The sequence below is a fragment of the Onthophagus taurus genome, chromosome 5, assembly GCF_036711975.1.
Source record: "Onthophagus taurus isolate NC chromosome 5, IU_Otau_3.0, whole genome shotgun sequence".
NCBI lineage: Eukaryota > Metazoa > Arthropoda > Insecta > Coleoptera > Scarabaeidae > Onthophagus > Onthophagus taurus.
Genome location: NC_091970.1, coordinates 2,421,687 through 2,445,119, shown reverse-complemented (window position 1 = coordinate 2,445,119; position 23,433 = coordinate 2,421,687). Strand labels below are relative to the sequence as shown.

Below are 23,433 nucleotides of genomic sequence, written 5' to 3'. Positions count from 1 at the left end.
GGGGACATTTCAAATTTTGCAGCGAATCATCATTTATTAATATTTTTCGCCAATTAAACCTATTTCATAACAAAAATCATCGTTGAGAGATATCATCGATTAATTAATATCGACTTACCACTGTAATTAACACCGATTTTCGAAGATAACTCGAAACGTTTTTATTACGCACTTAAGTCACATTTTTTTAGGTTATGTTAGTACAATGAACTTAGTCACCAAATTTCAAATTTTCGTATTAACGCTGTTTTTATTAAATTACGATAAAATTTAAAATTATGCATTTTAAATAAGTTGATTTTAATCAACATTTAAAAAATGTTATTTATTCTTTGAAAAATAATCGTTTGAACGTTATTACCACATTACCTACATTACCAACTTTTGAGTGTTGTGTTTTTGTCCCTAGATAGCGCATATTTTTGAATAACTTAATTTCCATTAATAAATTAAATAAAGAAGTATTTAAACGTACCTGCGTAATAAGCATCTCCTAAATGCGCATGGCTCGAATTGGGACCATGTGGAGGGGACATTTCAAATTCGGGGAACGCAACTTTCTAATTTATTAAAATTTTTCGCTAAATAGAACTAATTCATAATAAAAAAAAACATTATTAATCATTTTAAAACATCAATAATTAATGAATATCGACTTACCACGATAACTAATACCAATTTTCAACTCCAAACACTTATTCAGATTTTTGAGGTTACTATCACTACTATGAACTTAGTCACCATCGAAATTAAGGCTGTTTAATTAATTATGATAAAATGGGAAATCATCAAATTTAATTTATGAAACTTAAATAAGTCAGTTTAAAGTTGATTTTAATCAATATTTAAATTTGAAAAGTAATCGTTTAAACATTATTCCTATATTACTAACTTTTGGGTGTAATGTTTTTGTCGCTAGATGGCGCATATTTAATAATTTATTTTTTAGTAAATTAAATCAAAAAAATGTTTTTGTAATGAATTAAGAGTAATAATAATTAAACGGATCTGCTTAATGAATGTGTAACACATTGACAAATCGTTAATGGGTTAATATGTCAAATATAGAAATAATAATTGATTTTTAGTGATTTAAAACTAAACAGGATAACTTAACATAAATATAACATAAATATTGATATTCACAATTTGAAAACGTTTCTTTAAAATATATTTATAGATTATTTAAAATACAAAAATAGTAAACAATTTCGAAAATATTGATGTCAAATCTTTTAATAATAATTTTAAATTTCTTCTTAGACGGTAACTCATCATATTTACAACAAGAACTTGTGCACTCTTAAAAATAGAAAATAAAGGAAGATATCTAACAAAAATCTATCGATTAAGATTTACAAATAGATTATTTATATATATATATAATCGTAATAATTGAACATTTGTAAGGCACTTTTTCCTTTTTATTATCTCTTTGCAACTCCCCAAGTATTTAATTATTATCATTTTTAACAAATGGCACAACAAGGATAACATGTACTCATCACTCACCCTTATTAATAAATTTATAAAATCATAAAACACTTTCTTCGAAGCGAAAACGCATTTTTATCACAATTATTCAAGTATTTTCTCTTAATTATTTATTATTTTGTTACAAATGTGTTTTTTTTAATTAAAAATCTGCGTCCCAACCGGTTACATCGTCCAAAGGAGGTCTATCCGTATCTGGGGGGTAATTATCGAAGTTTGATGTGTCCGTAACATGATTAACCACCGGCATTATCGGTGGCATTAACGTCCTATTCATTAATCCTTCCCAATTAAATCCATCAAACCATCTACAAATAAATTAAGTTAATTTAATAAATAAAGAGATTATATTAAAGATTTTAGGATATGACGCGCGGATTGACGTAAATTTTTAAGGTTATGTGATATCATTATTCCTACATTACCAACTTTTGTGTGTCATGTTTTTATCGCTAGATGGCGCATATTTTTTTATAATAAATTAAATATTTATGTTAATTAATTAATTAACGTCAAAACGCGCGGCATTTTAATTTTATTTCTGTATTATAATTACTTATGTTTTTGTATATCACTAATTCCTCCTTTTTGATACCCCAACCTCTCAGCGGGGTTATCCCGGCACAACTTCTTAATTAAAGCCATTGCATTTCTTGTAATCATCCTTGGGAAATCGATCGTATCAATTCCTCTCAAAATAATATTGTAAGTCTTCATAGGATCCGCTCCGGTGAATGGAGGGGTTCCCGTTAATAACTCAAACATTAAAACCCCCAAAGACCAATAATCCGCTGATATATCGTGTCCTTTATTTAAAATAACTTCCGGGGCGACGTATTCGGGGGTTCCACAAAACGTCCAGGTTTTTTTCCCGGTTTGTAACTTTTTCGCAAACCCAAAATCAACCAATTTAACATAACCATCGTTATCTAACAACAAATTCTCAGGTTTTAAATCTCTATAAATAATATTCCTCGAATGCAAATAATCGAAAGCTTCGACAACACAAGCGGTGTAAAATCGCGTCGTCGAGTCATCGAAATGACCACGATCCCTTAACACCGTCCATAATTCGCCACCCAAACAACTTTCCATTAACATATAAAGATATTTTCGATCTTTAAACGTTTTATAAAGTTTCACGATGAAATCGCAATTTGCATCTCCCATTATTTCCTTTTCGGACATTATGTGTTGTTGTTGCCGAGTCTCTACAATTTGTGCTTTCTTCATTTGCTTTAACGCGAACGATCTGTTCGGATAACCTTTAATTTGGACAAGTTCCACTCTTCCAAACCCACCAACACCCAGTGTTGTTAAAACTTGAAGATCCGCAAGTTGTACGTTATCAAATTCTTGATTTATTCTAAATTAAAAAAATTTTATTAAAAAAAATTAGGTTATGTTTGAGTAAATATCAATGAAGTTAGTCACAAATTCAAATTTAACTTACTTATTAATTCCAATGTAATAAGAATGTGTAATAAATAAGTATTAATTATAAATTTTGATTAAAAAAATTAAAATTTACCTTCTCCTTTGATCACTTTCGTCTTTGTATTTAGTCTTGATCTCGTCTAAGTTCGAAATGAGTTGATTGAATGTTTCACGATCGATTACGAGACAAGAAACTCCTTCTGGATCATCACAGATAATATTAGCCGTTCGCAAATCATCTCTAAAATGGTTATTTAATTAATTAATTATTTATTTAATAATTAAAAAAATACCCTTGTAAAGCTTTCTCTCCGAAGAAATCTCCTTTTCCCAAGCTCCTAATAAATTGTTCTTCGTTCGTTTGAGGATTTTTAATCGTAACTTTAACCCTTCCCTTACTAATAATGAAGAAGGTGTCACCTCGCGCTCCTTGCCTCACGATATAATTGCCGTTGTCGTAATTTGCGGTCTCTAACACGTCGGATATTTTTATTAAGGTATCTTCCGGGAGATCTTTGAATATCGGAACGCTTTTTAGGAAATCTGTATATTCCGCTTGCCGGATTAATCCGGTTCTCATCATAATCGTTTGGAAACATTGTCGTTCGATTGCCCATAACTTACAATCAGTTGCTGCTTTTATCGTCGCTGTTCGTTTGCAATTGTAAAGTATTGCCAATTCTCCTAGTACCTTAACCGGTGCTAATGTACTCAAGTACTTGTTTTCTCTTGATACTTCGACTCGACCCTCTAAAAATAAGAAATATATAAGAAGTTAAATGTAGAAAAACATAACCTCAATTTGTTGTGTTGACGTTTAAATTTTAAGTTGGCAATACATTTTAAAAATAAGAAATGAATTTATTATAATAACTTTCTAAACTAAAAGTTAAACGATAAATTTACGTTTATTTATTTAAATGAAAAATACACCCCGAGAAATCGAACGAAAGTAAAAGTAAATTTGTACATCTGCCGGGTGAGTTGTTCGTGAGAGTTTCGCCAACACATAGAAAGTTTACCACGACATATTCGTGAGGGTCAATCATCGTCGCGTGTATTGATGAGGTAAAGTTTCACTTTACGCGAGGAAAATTATAAAATAATCGTTAAATAAATAAACTTGGGTCGAAAATTAATGCGTCAAGTTGACAAGTGTGAAGTTGGATATAATTTATTTATAAAATTTACCTTATTTCGCTTTAATCAATCAATAATATTAAATAACAATCAATTTTTTTAGATTATTTATTTATAAATTTGCTTTTATGAATCAATTCGATTTTAATACCAACTACATAAATTTTTTATTTTATAAATGTCAAAACTGTCAAATTTGAAATGATCGATTTAATTGTAGATCCTCAAATAAGAATTTGGGTTTTTCTTCCAATAATAGTAATAACATTTCTTTTGGGTTACATAAAACATTACGTAACTTATTTAATAATATCCCATAAAGAGATAACCTTAGAAGATTTATCCGATTCGGAAATTTTGCGTCGGAGCGAAATCCTACGAGAAAACGGCGAATACATCCCGCGTTCAGGATTTTTAACGCGAAAATATCATTTCACCAACGATAAAACCGGCTGGTTAACTCGTAATAAAAGGCCGATAACCACCGAGAACATTTTCAGCGATCCGAATAAGATGACGGATATGATGAAGAACAATATCGTTAATGTTTTGCCGATGATTGCGATTGGGGGATGGTTAGTTTGGATGTTTTCGGGATTTTTAATCGCGAAAGTCCCGTTTCCTTTAACAATACGATTCAAATCGATGCTTCAAAGCGATATTGAGCTAAACGATTTAGATCCATCGTGGGTTTCGTCGATATCATGGTATTTCTTAAACGTTTGCGGTTTAAAAAGTTTTTATGAGTTTATTTTGGGGCCAAATCAAGGGATTGACGAAATCGCCGGCGTCGATGAAGAAATACACATTCGAGCCGTCAATTTAAACTGTTCAGATTTACACAATCTCTTCAAAAGCGAATTTGAATGTTTGGTGATTATGGAACACAATTGGATAATGAACGACGTTTTTAAAAATTAAAATTTTAACCTTTCTCGAGATTTTTTCTTCACCTTAGTAACCCCACTTTGTGTCTGGGTCCAGGTCATCGACTTCAACGATCCAGCTGGTGAATAGCATAGCATAGCATAGCACGCAAGACCAAGTTTGTACCAAGCAATTTAAACGAAAAAAAAAGATACTGTGAATGTCAAAGTTCAAAGCGAACCCCAAACTCACGATTCTAACCATAAAAAATTCGTTTTTAACCAAATTGAGGTTAAATCTATTTATAAAATAAGAATTTAGACGTTGTAATAGATTATGTAGAGACATTCTGACCTCAATCTTATGTAAAAGCATTTTGAAAGGAGCTATACCGTGTACTTAAACGAAGGGGACCACTTTTATGTTCAAACTAGGAAGTTGTATTGCAATTAAATAAATTTACCTCTTTCAAAATCATCACAATCTTCTTTGTCGTATTCGTCATCACTAATTACACTTTGTTTATGGATATTACCCGTTCTACGTTTTCGAATAGCGTAAGAATGAACAGGCACGATTAGTTTAGGTCTCGGTATCACAAAGTTATCACTATTATCTGTATAATTTTGTTTCGTCGAGTCTTTAAACGGACTCGTTCTACCATCTTTATAAATATCGAATGAATCTACCGATGCGGTGTCGGTTTCTGATAATTCCGAAGAACTCGGATATATTTTTCTTGGTGGAATACGTTGTCGAATTTTTTTCGGGGCCTCGTAATAACCACTATCGTTTCGGTTTAAAGTAACCGTATTAATTTGGGATTTATCATTTTGCTCGATTGAGTCGGAAGATGATGACATTAAAATTTGATTTTGGTCCTCGATCCAATTGGTTAAACGAGATGTTTTTTGATTATCACTATTTAATTTATCTTCCGATTGATTTTTATCATGGAAACGAACGGATTTTTTTAAATTTCTTTCTAAATCGCTTGATGTATCAATTTCTTCCTTTTTTTCTTGTTGCAAAAGCAATTTTTTTCTCGGCTTCGGTAAAGGTTTATTAACTTCCGCGTACATTTCATTTTGAGTATTTACATCTTCCTTCACCGTACTATTAAAATCTTCCTTACTTTTTGAATTAATTCGTGATAAGCATCGATCGCTGTGGTATTTTAATCGAACGCTTCCCCCCGATGAACTCTTATTATCAATCGATTCGTTATCTTTCGAAATATCATCGAGAATCGTTTGATATTGACTTAATTTAGTTATTCCGCGGATACTTCCGAAACCGTTGGAAACTTTTAAATTTTTTTGAGCATCTAACCAATTCGCCTCGTAAATTCTTCCTCTTGCACTGTTTGGAATATCGATTTCCAACCAAGCGGGATCATCTATAACCGCTTTTCCCGGATAATGTTTTATTCTCATTTTAATTCATTTTACTAAAAACATTGTTAAATCTTTTAAATAAAGAAAATTAGGAAAAATTCAAGAATCACCATGTGGCTTAAAAATTGACGATTTTTTTTTAATCGATTTGAAATGACCCAAAAATACGTTAAAAATAAAAAGAAAGTGCGGAAAAGTGTAGAATATACCGAAAAATCACTTTAAAGTTTCGATGTGAAGTCACAAGCAATGTTAACCATGCATTTTTCTATTAAACCTAACCTACAAAGTGTTTATTTTATAACCACGCATAAAATCAATCTGATAATCTTAAAAGTAAAGTTTATTTTCACTAAAGTAGGTGAGATTACAACGTATATTTTCGGATGAAATATCCTTTACCTGTATGTCTAGTGTAAGTTCCAGTTTTACTTATTATTCACCGCTAGATTGTTGTATATTTGTATTGAATCAAAACTAGAGCTAACACTAGACCTAGAACTAGAAAGTATATAATGACATCAAAAAATCGATTTTAGGTTATAACCTCAAAACTCCCGATGACATGTAAACAATACGAACTTCACGTTAAATCAGATGACGCTTAAAACAGCGTGAAGTGAGTTTTGTTCTTTAGTTGTCAAATAGGAAGAATAAAACCTAATTCAAATTGAATAGAGTTTTCTTTAATTTTATAAAATTAACCAAATACACTCGGAGTTTAACATATTTATTACCTTTGTAAGTAGAAATTGATTTTAAATTTATTTAGAAAAAATAATTACGTCAAAAAATCGATTTTAGATTATAACCTCAAAACTCCTGATGACATATAAACAACGCGAACTTTGCGTTAAATTAGATGACGCTTGAAACAGTGTGAAGTACGTTATGATTTTTACTTGTCAAATCGGAAAAATCAAACCGAATTGTAACTGAATAGTTTTCTTTAATTTTATAAAATTAACCAAATACACTTGGAGTTTAACATATTTATTACCTTGGTAAGTAGAAATTGATTTTAAATTTATTTAGAAAAAATAATTACGTCAAAAAATCGATTTTAGATTATAACCTCAAAACTCCTGATGACATATAAACAACGTGAACTTTGCGTTAAATTAGATGACGCTTGAAACAGTGTGAAGTACGTTATGATTTTTACTTGTCAAATCGGAAAAATCAAACCGAATTGTAACTGAATAGTTTTCTTTAATTTTATAAAATTAACCAAATACACTCGGAGTTTAACATATTTATTACCTTTGTAAGTAGAAATTGATTTTAAATTTATTTAGAAAAAATAATTACGTCAAAAAATCGATTTTAGGTTATAACCTCAAAACTCCCGATGACATATAAACAACGTGAACTTTGCGTTAAATTAGATGACGCTTGAAACAGTGTGAAGTACGTTATGACTTTTACTTGTCAAATCGGAAAAATCAAATCGAATTTTAACTGAATAGTTTTCTTTAATTTTATAGACTTCAGACTAAGAAACAACCGTATTTCACCCGAAAATATGCGTTTTAAACAAATGTGCTGCGAAAATATATGGTCGATAACTGGTGATCTTTCGGTAAGTTTTACACTTTTCCCCATTTTTTTTTATTTGTAACGGCACTTGAGTGATTTTCAGCCGATTAAAAAAAAATTGTCGATTTTTAAACCACAAGATGATTTTTAAATTTTTGCAAAAAAAATCATTAATTTATGATGATTCTGTTTGTTCATGTAAATTTTAGTTCTAAAAATTTTAAGTTGGTAATATTGAAATATGACAACTAACCTAAAACGTGATAAATAAATAATATTTATGTTTTATTTGATACGCACGTGTTTAATCATGTTTAGAAATGAATTCACGTGTATTTAATGGTTTAATCAGGTTTGTTTTTTTACCACATTATCAAAGAGAACATTTTTTTTCTTTTCAAGGAAAAACCAACGTTTTAGAAAGTTACAAAATGAGCGTGTGTGGGAGTTACATTGTAAGAAGTTAAAGATGACTCATATTCTTCTTTTTTAGATAAAGAAATCCCATTATAATAATATTCGATCTATTTTTAAATGATTCGAGTGTGTTTCTATAGAGTTATGTTAAATAGCTTTCTCTTTAACTCTTGTGGAAGTTTTATTGACCTCGTTTTCTCGTTTAGGATTGGAGGCATTGTTGTAAATAATTCGATTTGGATCTAAAAAATTGATATATTTAATTCGATTGATCGCCTCGTATTCAGTTATTTGCCGTTTCTAACTGCTTCAACGGGCCTTATACTGAATACGAAAAAAAGAAACGTTAACATTACTGTGGATTACGGTACAATTACATTAAAATTCTTTTTACGTCGTTGAACACAACGAATTTTTTTTAAATTATCGACTAACATAAGAGATTTATCTGGTTAAAAGAAATCTAAACTTTTTCTTTATCTGTGTCGTAGAAAACTTGCACTGCATTTGAACGGATGTTAACTTTCTAAAGAGATGTTGTGACTCGGATGCATTAATATTAAAAAAAATAAAGTAAAAAGGAATCGGTGAAAGTGTAAAGACGAATATGTTGTAATCGATTTTGAAACATTCAAATCGTTTACTTTCAGGGTGAGATTTTTATGGAGCGTGAGATTACTTTGAAGGTTGAGGCAATGAAAATAAATGTTTTAAACAGACATTAAAAAGCTTTTGAAAGTCATCAATTTAAGGAAATATGAAAACTTTGTAATCTAAATTAATGATTACTCACCAATTAGAATATTTCAAGGTTTCATTTTATTTCTAGAAGTGTTAATACTAATATGTTTAAGAATTTTAACATAATCGTCAATTTAAACGATGATTTGAACCTCAATAGTGTTGTACGTAACGAATATAAAGTTCATAGATAATGTGAAACATTTCATGACGTACTTATCAGATTATCGGAGTGTTATATTAATGAAATTTGTTAATTAATTCTAATTGTAAGTTTTTATTTAAAAAAAAATTGGCTAAAAACTCAAATAATATTACGTTATACTCATAACCAACAACTTTCACCTTTTCGATTCGATACACTTAAAAAAAATCAACCCGGAAACTTAAATCATAAAAAAATAGATCGAAAAATATAATAAAATAGACAGAATCATTATAAATTAATTTGAACCACTTCATTTTAATCTATCACTCACTTTTCCGCATTAAAATAAAATGTAATAAATTTTGAAAACAAATTTAAAACAAAAAAATCCAAAACAAAAATTTAAAACAAAAAGAAACCTTCGCGATTTAAGACAACAAAGGAACTACGCCGGGTAACAAAACCCGATCGCACGCCAAACAAAAGAGCGTCGTCCCGCGCGCACGTGGCGCCTCGACCGGATCGACGCGACCAACTGAGTCCGGTTTCTGTGCTGACTCCGCGGGTCCCCCGGCGGTTTGTGTTTTCGTTGTTGTATGGTAAAGAGATCGCAACGCTGTGCCAGACTTTCAAAGAGAAAAAGAAGAGGTTTTTTTATGGAGTTGAGAGTAAAAATGTTTCTTTTGAAGCCTCTGTATATGGATTTTTAATAAATTTTGTTTTAGACTAAAGTTTGCTCAACAATACTTTGTTGGATGACAGTTTGAAGTTCTTTGACAGCTGTCAAAATAAAAAATTGCAGTTAATGTATTAGTAAAAGAAAAAAATTGAGATAGATTTTGCTCTGATCAAAAAGTACCAGAGAACCAACTTTTTCATTCGCCAGAAAATATTTAAGAAGAGAACCAAAAAATACTTACCAAAGAATTAGGTTAATTTCGATCAAAACTTTAATGATTAAGTTAAGGGGAAAAATCTCTTTGTCGAATCTAAAATCACTTTAAACAAGTAACTTGCAGCAATAAGAACGTATTTTGAGGGTTATTTCGGCTCAATTTAACTTATTTTTTCTTAAAATTTGATAATTTTTGGGAAAAAATACAACTGTCAAAAATACGATTTAATATGAGTGATTACCACTAGATGGGGTGAGTAATTGTTTAAAAATAGAATTTAATAAAAAAATTAAAATAAATCGACTTACTGTGACTTTGTTGTAATAAATCACCCTGATTTTCAAAAATATTAAAAATGTATACTTGATGTGATAAAGAATTAGGTTATTTTCGATTTCATGAATTAATTTAAGGGGGAAAATCTCTTCGTGGAGTCTAAAATCACTTTAATTAAGTAACTTGCAACGTCAAAAACGTATTTTGAGGGTTAATTTGATTCAATTTGACTTATTTTTTCGTTAAAATTTGATAATTTTTTGGATGAAATACAACTGTCAAAAATACGATTATTATTGGTCATTACCAACAGATGGGGTGAGTAGTTGTTTAAAAATAGAATGTAATAAAAATTAATAAAATAAATCGACTTACGGTGAGTTTGTTGTAATAAATCACCCTGATTTTAAAGAATTATTAACTTATTTCCCCGTAAAATTTAAAAATAACTTAACCGGTATTTATAAACTGTCAAAAATAGTTTTAATATGGGCCATTACCGCTAGATGGGGTGAAAAAAGGGAGGAAATTTCTTCGTGGGACATAAAATTATTTATAATTATTTTTATGCTTCGTTTTGATTTAATTATAATTTTTTTTCAGTTTTAACTATATTAGGAAGAAATATAACCTAATTGGTGATGAAATGTCAAAAAAATTAGGATAAAATTAAGTTAAATTGGCGGCTGCTAGATGGGGTTAATTTTTGTGTAAAAAGATTATAAATTAATTAATTAGATATTTGTTTTTTAAACCGATTTAAACAATAACACCCATTAATTTTATTAAACAATTATTAATCAATAAAAAAAGCAATTCATATCCGTTATCAACTAATACTTCGTAAAATAAACATTTTTTTTAAAATTTGAATTAAAAAAATAAATTTAACGCTTATTATCATTCTCAATTCTCAACGTGGCAGAGATTTATCCTTGTAAATTCGGCCACGCCTACGAAACGAAAGGCGCTTTACTTAGGTTCGGATTTCTAAGAACTGACACAGAACGCAAACGGCCAAGGGGGCAACTTTCACTTCGGGGCCCCGTATCGTAGAACGTCATCGTTGCAAAAAAGCGTAAAGTAGCAAACAGTTTAACAGGAAAAAAGAAAAAACCTGACGTAGCCGCCGTCTACGGGGCAATTATAAATAGGATTATGTAGGCGACTTGCTAAAAGGTCACTCCACTCATTGGCATATACACGATGTTGAGAGTTAAGAGAGTTTTGCGAGGACGTTGGTTTTATTAAAGGCAAAAAATGAACGAGATAAGGAGAAGGAGAAATCCGTAAATGTTAATTTAAAGGTGATTTTGTGAGAAAAGATTTGAATGAATTGATGTTAAGAACGTGGGAAATAGGATTAAATGTGATGAGCAAAAAAAAATATTTTAAAAAGAAAAATAAATTAAATTGCATAAATTGTAAATAATGTCAGGTTTAAATCATACCAATTTCCACATAGCTTGAAATCGAAAACTGTAATTTAAATTGAATTCTTTCGTAATCAGATTTCTACCTTTTAGTCATTCGTAATTTCGAATAATTGAATTGGAGGAAAAACCAATGTGAAAATCGTTATGACGAAATCGTTAAAAATTTAAGTACAAATATTACTAATAAATAAGTTATTATAAAGAAGATAGGTCACGGTTGAAGAATTTTTCATAATAAAAATAACAAAATTATTTCAAATATTTTAAAATATTGTTAAATGACGTTTAATTTTTAGCGGGTTATGCAACCCAATTAACTTGCGTCTCAATATAACCTTGAAAATTATTTTATGGTTAATAATTAATAAATTTATGCAACATTTTCTGTTTGGTTGTGAATTTTACTACGTTTTAATGATGTAATTAACGTAAAAGATCTTTTTGATACTAAAAATAATCTTTTTCTTACAAATTTAGGAAGTACTAAAAACATAACCTAATGGAAACAAATTGGAGGTTAAAATCATTATTAAAGGATTAAATGATTCTTAACGCGAAGAGGAACTTGACGTTTACTTTTTATTTAGTTTAATCATTATCCCACATGTATTTAACCCAAGATCATCAAATAAGTGTATGTTAATGATTATTTTCTGATTTAGTTATGCAACCCAATTAACTTAAATATGTATTAGTAACCATGGTAACAATTTTAATGTTAATCGAAATTTTCTTTGAAAAATTGAGAAAAATTTGAAGATTTTCATCAAAAAATAAGCCTCATTAACGATAAACAAAATTTTATCACCAATTAATTCACCTGAATTCAAACAAGTCATCTATCAACAAGTCAAGCATCTTTGGAAAGATAATTTTTAATGAATTCCACTAAATTTTAATCGTTTCTGGTTAAATTGTTTTTTTAATTAAATCTAATCCTTTCGTTGCTTAAGAGGATGTATATGTGAAGAGCCAAAGAAGAAATAAAGTAAAAAAATTAATTAAAAGGACAAACGTCGTGAAGTGAGGTTATCTTGGCTTTAAATCTTATTCGGTGAGTTTTACTATGTTTTAACATTAAAACTAATGTTTATTAACTTTAAAGTGAATCTTTTTGTTCAAAATTTAAGAATCCAAGTTATAGTAATGAAATTAAAAGTAAAAAAGGACCATAAACCTAACCTAAGAATGAAGATTTTTTTAAAATTCTTAATAAAACTATGCTGATAGGGAATATGAAACTGAAGAAGTTGTTCTTTGCGAGAGATGAAAATAAATGGTGAGTTATTTCATTAATAATTAGAAGACAATTATAAAAATTTTACCTAACAATAAATTAAAAATAAAACATAAGTGGCGCCATCTCTTGGTGCCTTCTCGATTTATTTTAGAAAATTAAATAATTTTTAATTTTTTAAATAATTTTGAAAGTTTCACCTAAACTGTCTTGTTAATAGTTAATTGTTGGTATCCTAATATCTTCCTTAACGTTTGGGAATAAAATCAATTAGAATAACAAAAAATTATTTTAATTTTAGTTATGCAACCTAATTAACTCAAACAATCTAAATATTAATAAAATAGGCAACCCAATTAACAAATTTAATAAAAAAATAATCCTTTTTAACTTAACTTTGAATATCTTGTATGATTATCATATAACAACTAAGATTACTCGTTAAAAGATGGCATCACTTACCTTCAAGAACATAAACGATGCTGCCCACGTCTCCTTCCTTTATAATCAAACTATTCGCCTCGTAATTAATGGGATGCATACAATCGACTATTTCTCGAATTTGCGTCGATTCCAAGTTTTTCATAAAGTCATTTTCCAAAATCGCCGATTTAATTAACTCCCGTGTCCTTAAAAAGAAACGAATTATTAAAAAAATAAAAAAACAAACACGGTTTATGTTCCTCAACAATATCAATTTACTTTTAGATTTAGAATTGCAGATCTTTCGTGTTACATAACGAGATTATTGCTAAATAGAAACGATTAAAGACAAGACAACGTTTTTTTATAAGGGGAATGTGTATAAACGTCGAATTATTTCTGTTTTATGCGAACGATATCGAAACGTATTCGCGTTTTTTTGTGATCGATGTGACTCGAATCATTTTCTAACTCGTTTAAAGGTCTTAATCGACTTCTAAACGCGGTGAATTATTTCAAGGACGCTTTCAACAAATTCATTCAGTCATTCAATGCACATGAATAAAAACACACCTGACTTTATAAATTTTATTTAATAATTAAAATTCTTCTTTTGTAAATAATGCTGGAAGAAGAATTTTAATGAATAATTATTAAGATTATTATCACGTATTTTTATCTTTCCGTTTGGTTATTTTTAACTTACTTGCTGTCTTTAGGTATCTTTAAAATTTTTAATTCTTCTTCTTGAATCGGTTCGGCGCTAATGGCTTGTCTTTTAACCCTCGGCTCGGCTGGTTGAGAACCGTTTTCCATCATAAATGATAGTTGTTTTGTGATGATTTTTTGCGTTAGGGGGCTAACAACTTGCCGAAATTTGTCGATTTCGTTTTTTAAGTATTTAATCTCATTTTCTCGGTCCTCAACGGCGCTCATAAGCATCGCAATTTTTCGCTCTTTCATCACCAAGTCGTCGTGTTGCTCTTGGAGGCGCTTTTTTAAGAAAACAACATCCTCGTCTTCTTCCATTTCGAGCTTTTTCGGTAAATACTTCGATACGAAATTGTAGCAACTCATCTAATACACACCTTTATCTCTGTTTGTTTAATAATATGTTTTATTTCAGTTTCTAATATGTCGAAAAGTAACTATTGCATGTCGAAGAGAAATTTAAAAAAGTAATTCAGTTTATAAATGCGCTAATTAGTCCCAATTAAGCGCGTACAAATTAATAATGCGTTTACATTTTCGATTCGATTCGACGCTCATAAAGTTAAGTTTTTAAAGCGACACGTAAGTTTTGGCCCCAATTACATTGTATATACAAATGTACAAAAAATATTATATTTTAATTTAAAGATTAATTAAATTATTGTGATGTTTTTAAACCAAAAGAACCTTCAAGATTTGAGTCAAATCTATTTTTGTAACCCGGATTGCGTAAACATATAATTGGAAATTGCGAAAAATTGCTTTGTTGCATTTATTCGAATAAAACAAAACGTGATTTGAGATTAGATTAGATTTGGGGGGGAATTAGAAAATGATTTTGTACGATTTGAGAATGTTAATATAGTTAAACCTCGATACGGACGAAATATTTTTAATTAAGGGAATAATTCGGGGAAATGTGTGTATTAGTCGTGTTACAAAAGATATTTTACATATTCTAGAAACAAAAAATTTTAGAAAATGACAATTTCAAATTTAGAGCAGTTCTGTAATTTTTTTTGCTTCTGCCAAATTTAAATTGTGTGTACTCATCGTGTTCCGTAGGTTATTTTGAACATCTTAAGAACAAAAAATATATAACAAAATTGCACCGACTAATAATTAAAACTAGAACTAACACTAGACCTAGAACTAGAAAGTTTCAGGTTTAGCCGTCCGAATGTTGCTAGTTCTAGGTCTAGTGTTAGTTCTAGTTTTACACTAGCACTGTTACTACATAGAACTAACACTATACCTAGAACTAGAATCATTTGGGTTTAGCCGTCTTTAGAGACGTGCGGCTAAACCCAAATGATTCTAGTTCTAGGTATAGTGTTAGTTCTAGTTTTAATTATTATTCGGTGCAATTTTGTTATATATTTTTTGTTCTTAAGATGTTATTGGTGTAGTGTTAGTTCTAGTTTTACACTTGCACTGTCACTAGAACTAACACTAGAACTAGAAACATTTGGGTTTAGCCGCACGTCTCTAAAGACAAGAAAGTTGTTATTTATCGTTAGATATTTTTCATTATACTAAAACTATTTTTGGACTTTTAGTTATAACAGAAACTCCATACCCAATATTAATCCGTTACAAAATGTTAAAAATAAATCTAAATTAATAAAAAAAATATATATTATATTGTGTAACTTTCTTTTTTTTTTAGAACAACCATAAATCTTTTCTTAACGTGCAATTATCTCATAGAAAAATATAGAGAACACGATTTAACTTTGAGTTAATAAATCAAGGTTTTGCGAAATAACGTTTTTTACGAAATCAACGACGACTCTTTGATCTCAACGACGAGAAATTGGCCCGGAGTCAATTAAAATTTGACCATGTCACAGAGTCGAGTTGAATTGTTAAATTGAAGTGGCTAGGAAACTTTCTCTTTGAAATCAGTTCGCAAATCAATTCCACAATGGAAAAACCAGTAGGTGCTAATTTAAATTTTACAACAAAAATCACGTGGGATTAGTTTTTGTTTTTGTTACTTTTCGATTTCGATTCGATTTAAAATCGCGAAACAAAATTAGATTCAAAGTTTGTTTTGGAGCTTCGAGTTTGCTTTTTATGTAAATATTGATTTGATCTAAATCGAACGATTTGTTTTGATTTGTCCGTATAAATTTTATTATAATAACAAATTAATTTTTAATAAATTTCAACGAAATAAATAATTTAATCTCAATATTTCTTTTCGCAACTGTCAAGAAATTCGATCCGTCAAATTTTTAATTTTTTTTATGTTTCCCAACCTTACTCTCAAACTTAATAGTAATAGATACGTCAAAAAAATTTTTGTGGTTATGTTAAGTGTCATCTCATAATAAGTTCTAAATTAAGAAAATCTTTTGATGTCTAAATATGACGAGAAAAAAATTGAATTTATAATAAAAAATTTAAAGATCCTCTTTTCGCCTAGGAAAAGAAAGATAAAATAAACAGCTCCGAAAATAGCTGTTTGTATAAACCGAATTTGACCTGAAAGTTCACGAGATGTGCATTAACATAAAGAGACCGTGAGCACGGAGAATCGGATCATAAAAAACTTGGAATTGGAAAAGCGTCGACTTGTAATTGACGTTTGATCGACTTTTTTTAAGGACAATTTATTGGCGTGTCACGCGTCGTCGACCAAAACCCAATAATAATATTGCCAACGTTCGATTTCAATTCGATTCGTAACAATTTCAGCTTTTCATTATTTTTTTTGACTCCATAATCAAATCGAATCGTTTCGTAACGATAACAAGCAAATTTCTCATTTATATTCGACATGCAATTGTAATTATTTCCATAAATTCCTTATTTTTAACTTACACACACACACACACACAATTATTATTGTTATTATTAGTGATTTAACACAACACTAATTTTTTTTTTTTTTGGTAAGATTGATGAGTCAGTTATAATCACTCAAAGTATTTGTGGTTTTAAATAGTCGCGACCAATCCAACACAACACGAACTGTTCAAGTTATCTTAAGCGATACACGCGCCACACTGACTTATCCACAACACAACACCAACATTTATATAAAGCCATGTGGACGACGACGACTTTAAAAACAGAGTCGAAAAGGCGATGGATTTAACACTGTCTTAACTTCGCGATAACGAAACACTATTACTACTTTTAAAACACACTATCGAACTTAACGCAATTAATTATGCAATGATTTAATAACGTTATCGTCGCGCTATTTCCGGGATAGATAAAAAACGATTTTCCTTTATATTCGTACTAAATACATAACAAATTAACGTTTATTTTAAAAAAAAATGAAAAAAAAATAATTTATTTAAAATCAAAATTAAAGAGACATCTATTATTTAAAAGCAACACTAATAATATTGCGGTTGCCATGGTTATGTTTCCGACATTGCACTACACTTTTTCAAGAAGGCCCATTAGCTCAGTTGGTTAGAGCGTCGTGCTAATAACGCGAAGGTCGCGGGTTCGATCCCCCCATGGGCCAAATTTTTTTTTTACAACAAATTAACCATTTTTATTTCAATCTAATTATTATTATAATTTAATTATAACAAAATAAATTTGACATAAATGTTATTTTTATATTTTATTTTATTACATTCACGTGTGTAATTTATAACTATTTCCGACTCAAGGTTCGTTTGTTGTAACCTCCAAAAAATAGTTATTAATAAATTCATTAAAAATAAAATATTATTTTTTTATTTCTACACAAAAATAACCACGCCTCGTTAACCTACATTTTCGCGATAACCGCATTTACAACGAAGAGCGTTTAGGAGTGTTCGACAAAATGCCAAGAATCCCATTGTTTCAGCCTTTTTCTCCGTTCAAGGTTCCGAAACAATAATTATTAACAAAAAAAAGCGTTATTATGTCAATAGTGCCCGAAACCAATGAGATATAATCAACGTGGATCGCCCGAAATTTCTTTTTTTATGAAGATCACGCAACGTGTCGCTTTAAGCGATTGTCACGATGACAACCGCTGTGGTGGGTCATATTTTTAAACATGCTCTCTTTATAATTACTGTAAATTGACGGGAAGGATAAATTTCACTTTCGATGATTAATTATTGTAAATTTAAATGATGATTAACTGATTTGGCCTACACTCAACTTTCTCGCAATATATTCAGATAACCATAATTAATTATTATTGAAGAAATGGCATCTAAAATATTCCTTATGTATAGGAAGAGACCTTTAATTTAAGTCCAAACTCGACCGTATTTAGGTAAGACCATCAATAAATGTCATTATTGACAGGCGCCATCTTGAATTGTTTTAGAAATCGTCATAGCCTAATCGAGTGACATGTCAAATTAAAAGATTTTTAATAAATATTAAGAAAATGTACGAATAACATAACCTAAATCAATCGCAATTTATGAAGCGACATCTATAATTAACAAATAATAAAAAAATAGACTTTTATTCACGTTGTATAGAAGAAAATCTTTAATTTGAGCCCAAACTCGATATATTTATCTCAAACACACGCGAAACGATCGATAAATGTTACTATTGATAGACGCCATCTTGAATTTTGTTTAAATCATCATGTCCTAATAGAGTGACATGTCAAATTAAAAAAATACTTCTATATTCATGTGGTATAGAAAAAGATCTTTAATTTGAGTCCAAACTCGACGTATTTGCCTCAAAATCACCAAAAACGATCGATAAATGTCATTATTGATGGACGCCATCTTGAAGTTTTTTTAAAATCATCATAAGTTTATCGAGTGACGTATCAAATTAAAGGATTTTTAATAAGCATCAAGAAAATATCTATTGTTTCGTTAAAAAGTATATGTGACACAACCTAAATCAATTATTTTTAAGAAGCGACATCCATAATTAAAAAAATACTTCTATATTCATGTTTTATAAGAAGGGATCTTTAATTTGAGCCCAAACTCGACGTATTTACCTCAAAAACTCGCTGAACGATCAATAAATGTCATTATTGATGAACGCCATCTTGATTTCTTTTAAAAATCATCATAACCTTATCGAGTGACACATCAAATTAAAAGGTTTTTAATAAGAATTAAGAAAATGTTTGTTGTTACTTTAACAAGTACGAATAACATAACCTAAATTAATCATTTTATGAAGCGACATCTATAATTAACAAATAATAAAACAAAATAGACTTTTATTCATATAGTATAGAAAGAGATCTTTAATTTGAGTCCAAACTCGACGTATTTACCTCAAAATCTCCAAAAACGATCGATAAATGTCATTATTGATGGACGCCATATTGAATTTTTATTAAATCATCATAAGTTTATCGAGTGACGTATCAAATTAAAGGATTTTTAATAAGCATCAAGAAAATATCGATAGTTTCGTTAAAAAATGTATGTTACACAACCTAAATCAATTATTTTTAAGAAGCGACATCCATAATTAAAAAAATACTTCTATATTCATGTTTTATAAGAAGAGATCTTTAATTTGAGCCCAAACTCGACGTATTTACCTCGAAAACTCGCTGAACGATCAATAAATGTCATTATTGATGAACGCCATCTTGAATTCTTTTAAAAATTATCATAACCTTATCGAGTGACACATCAAATTAAAAGGTTTTTAATAAGAATTAAGAAAAAGTCTTTTCTTGTACTAAAATGTGTATATAACATAACCTAAATCAATTATTTTTAAAAAGCGACATCTATAATTAAAAAAATAGGCTTATATTCACGTTATATAGAAAGAGGTGTATAATTCGAGCCCAAACTCGACGTATTTACCTCAAAACACGCGAAACGACTGATAACTGTCATTATTGACAGCGGCCATTTTGAATTTTTTGAAAAGTCATCAGATCCTAATCGAATGACATATCAAATTAAATGTTTTTTTATATATATTAAGAAAATAATCGATATTTATCATTTATTTATTTACTTTTTAATGAAAATAAATATATGTAATATGAAATTTTAGAGTAGTAGTAGTAGTAGTAAAAATCGAATTTGGCTTGAAGCGCTAATTTCATCGAAGGTGATAATTTGTTTTGCAAGATAATTTTCGGCAAGGTTTCTTTGATCTCGAGGCGCGCGTATACAACTCAATGATACAAAAAAGTCATTAAGAACATTAGCCTAAAGGTAAATTCAGACGAAATTGGGAAACCGATTTAAGAGAAACCTTTTATTTAAGTTTTGTAAATAAAAAAAAAATCTCAACGCGTTTAAAAATAATCAAAATTATAACTGTCACTTTTTAATTAAAACGTCAATTTTGACAAGACGAATAAAAACTTAAAAAAAAAAAGAAGAAGTGGTGCCATCTATTATTAAAATTTAAAAAAAAATAATTAAAAATGTCATTTTAGAGCGCCATCTTTTATCAATAACTAAAAATTTTCGTTAAAAATTATTTTAAACTTTCAAAATGAATCTTAGAAATGCCATAAATCTAAAATGTCGTTCCAGGTAAAAACGTTTTATCTACAAGCGACATAATTCATTAGTATCTAGGAAAAATATGCGACGTTATCTAACGAAAAAAAAATGTGGTTTCAAACCGACTTTATGCTCGCATTTGTAATGCAAACATAGATTATTGCTAATCTATTATGTACAGATATCTGCGGTGGGTTAAAATTGATACGTACAAATCCGAATATATCAAGTTTTATTTTCGGTTTTAATGTTGTTGGATTCGAAACGTGTTAAAATTTAAAACCCGAGACATAAATAATTGTCATTGTAAAATTATAGCTTCGTTATCGCGTTCGATTCTATTTTTAGAACTGCACGTTATTTGCAGTGTCAGTGAGAAACGAATAAAAAATTTGTTAAATTTATGATATAACTTCAGGTTTCATGTATTTAGATGATTATCTATTAAGTTTTGATAACAAATTGATTGTTGCGTTTAAAAGGATTTTAAAACGATCACAAATGGATTTAAATCTCGAGATAATACAATAAAATCACTTACCCATCATCCTTATCGTAAACAGGAAACGTTTGCTTCGTTAAATCTTGAATGCTACTCGCAGTTTGTGGCTCAGCTGAAATTCCAGCCCTTTGTTTTCTCGGTCGATCCCTCACATTATTATTTAGACCAAAATACCGTTGTTGATTCGAATGAAAATGTAACGGGAAAACACTTTGGAACTTGTCGATGTGCGATCGGAGCTCGACGATTTCCTCATCTTTAACTCGAAGGAGTTCCTCGAGCTCGCGAACTTTTTTGACCAGCTCCTGCTGATTCGGATCGAGCGCCATATCTCGGCCGGTTTCAGGCGCCGCATGGACATCAACCGCCGCGGGATTCGCGTCTAGGTGGTGTTGGATGCCATTAATATGACCACCGCCTGGGGGCACTTCTTCGTCGGAAGGACGCAGCCAGGACGAGAAGCAAAGGGAGTCTAAACAGACACGCATTCGAACGGTACCAGGACGACTCCTTCTGCGTGGTGGCGGGTGGACGTTATTTTTGGCGCGATTTTCGCTTTGATAGTCCCCGTGCCAAGATCGTCGTCGACACTTCGATGCCAAATCCTCGGATGTGTTTCGAATATTATTTAAAACGTTAACGAGACGTTTACTTACGAACACAATCTAGTACTGAGTTGATTCGTCTCTAAGTTTGTCCACACTTAGGATAAGATAGATTGTTATTGCAAACGATATTCTTGATTGATAAAGTTTAGATAGCGTCGACGCCACCACAAGTATCTAAAACGATATAAAAGAACTTATTAGTGTAATAAGACAAATTTAAATGTTACATACCGAAATTTTTTATTCATTTTTAACCAAAATTTATTATTTTTCATCAATTAAAAAACGTCAAAAATTAAATGTCAACCTCAAAACTGTCAAGTATAGCCAACCTCAAAAAAAATAATTAATTTATTTTAATTTCTAAATTATATTATTAAAACTTAATTATGTATCCAATATTGTTTGAAGTTATTAATTATATTTAATTGCATTAATTTAAAAAGATAAAAAGTGGTGATAAATTAAATCCATTCGGCATGTGTAGACAACTTAACTCATTACTGTAACATAACCTATACAAAACGACTTAATGATACGTTTAAGGTTTTTAAAAAAAAACTTTAAAAATAAAAAGAAACTCGTGGTGAATTCGTGTGGGTGTGTCAAAAACGTGAGCGAGCTTGCAAAAAAAGACGTCGTCGAAATGGAGGGCGATTGTTAAAGTTCAAGTCGAGTGCCGATACAATTAACGGTGAGGTAATTTGTGCTCCGAAGAACCTGTAAACGGCACACGTCGTGCCAAAAAATCGATCCGCCGATATTATTGACCAGTTTTCGGGGTATGCAACACTTTCACGGATCCCATTACGAGAGTTGATTTATTAAATCAAAGGAAATTGGTTGTGCGTTTGAATCCCGTGGTCCGAATTAGCTTAACTAGTTTAAACTGGTTAAAGTTATAACCACTTATAAAAATGTGTCAAGATAAGAATCTGTCAAATGTAAAGCTAACTTCATATTTATTTATTTTATTTTATAACCTCAAAATTAAAAAAAAATGTTTTCATTAAATATTTACATTATAAATTTGCAAAGTAAAGTTAAAACACCGTTTTGTTTATAGTTGGATTTAAAAACGGTCATGAGATTTCAATTTGAGTTACAATTAGTACTATTTAAAAAAAACTTACGGTTTAAAATGATGGATTATGGGGTAATCTTATTTTTAAACTTACTTGTCAACTGATTCAAGATCGAAACTGTACTAAGACAAGGCCGAAACTTTTTCTGGTTATAGCCAACCACTACTTACTCTGCTTGAAATTTTGGGGCCCCCCCGAGAGTGCGTGTAATAAAGTAGCCAGCTGGCAATTATCTTTTCAATACTGAGGAAAACGATGTCCAAAAATAAACCCTTTTTTTTTTTGTTTCCCGAAAATCGTGTCTACGAACGTTCGAAATTACGTTTGCTTCTCGGTTCATAAACGCGCAGCATGAGTTATGTTTTAAACAAAATTTTGGCATCGTTAAATTATAAACAAGGGGGAAAGATAGATTGAGTTTATTTCTTATTATCGTTGTTCCACCTTGACCTGCAATAAAATTTGCTCTTATTTTAGAGTAATTAACGGCGCCAATTAAGCGAGATTGATTTTTACAATACTCGAAAACACCTTGTAACGTTATAATAATCATTACTTAAAAAATGTCAAATATTAACAACTTTGTTTTTGTTGTTGATAAAAAAACCGGTTATTACATTTACTTAATTTAGTTATTTTCATCCATAC

General features: G+C 29.9%; 2 protein-coding genes, 1 long non-coding RNA gene, 1 other non-coding gene and 1 pseudogene across 9 annotated transcripts in view; 3 read left to right on the top strand and 2 right to left on the bottom strand.

Moving 5' to 3' along the window:
* LOC111426554 (ATP-dependent translocase ABCB1-like) overlaps positions 1 to 1,048 on the bottom strand; it is a 47,492-nt gene extending 46,444 nt beyond the window's left edge. The window contains exon 1 of the mRNA XM_023061130.2: positions 119 to 1,048. The gene's annotated coding sequence lies outside the window, so the exon portion shown is untranslated. The remainder of the gene's footprint in view (positions 1 to 118) is intronic.
* A 93-nt stretch (positions 1,049 to 1,141) lies between these two features.
* LOC111426555 (cGMP-dependent protein kinase for) overlaps positions 1,142 to 23,433 on the bottom strand; it is a 23,400-nt gene continuing 1,108 nt past the window's right edge. The window contains exons 2-8 of one of the 6 annotated variants that reach the window (XM_071195671.1): positions 21,749 to 21,874; positions 21,132 to 21,697; positions 13,488 to 13,654; positions 3,225 to 3,681; positions 3,026 to 3,172; positions 2,051 to 2,860; positions 1,142 to 1,802 (exon numbers count right to left, since the gene is read on the bottom strand). In XM_071195671.1, the coding sequence (XP_071051772.1) occupies positions 1,637 to 1,802; positions 2,051 to 2,860; positions 3,026 to 3,172; positions 3,225 to 3,681; positions 13,488 to 13,654; positions 21,132 to 21,580 (2,196 nt within the window). In that variant the 5' untranslated portion in view covers positions 21,581 to 21,697; positions 21,749 to 21,874 and the 3' untranslated portion in view covers positions 1,142 to 1,636. Of the gene's footprint in view, positions 1,803 to 2,050; positions 2,861 to 3,025; positions 3,173 to 3,224; positions 3,682 to 5,401; positions 6,407 to 9,511; positions 9,601 to 13,487; positions 13,655 to 14,154; positions 14,597 to 16,988; positions 17,171 to 21,131; positions 21,875 to 22,833; positions 22,882 to 23,433 lie in introns of those variants that run through there. The other 5 variants (XM_071195670.1, XM_023061138.2, XM_023061137.2 and 2 more) reach the window with 5 other exon arrangements.
* Positions 4,263 to 5,415, top strand: LOC111426559 (ER membrane protein complex subunit 3 pseudogene; annotated as a pseudogene).
* On the top strand, positions 6,683 to 10,471 carry LOC139429708 (uncharacterized). Its single transcript, XR_011640254.1, has 7 exons — positions 6,683 to 7,076; positions 7,140 to 7,339; positions 7,403 to 7,602; positions 7,666 to 7,745; positions 7,823 to 7,917; positions 7,978 to 9,848; positions 9,906 to 10,471. It is a non-coding gene; the product is annotated as an uncharacterized lncRNA (long non-coding RNA).
* Positions 17,576 to 17,649, top strand: TRNAI-AAU (transfer RNA isoleucine (anticodon AAU)). The gene has a single exon. It is a non-coding gene; the product is annotated as a tRNA-Ile (tRNA).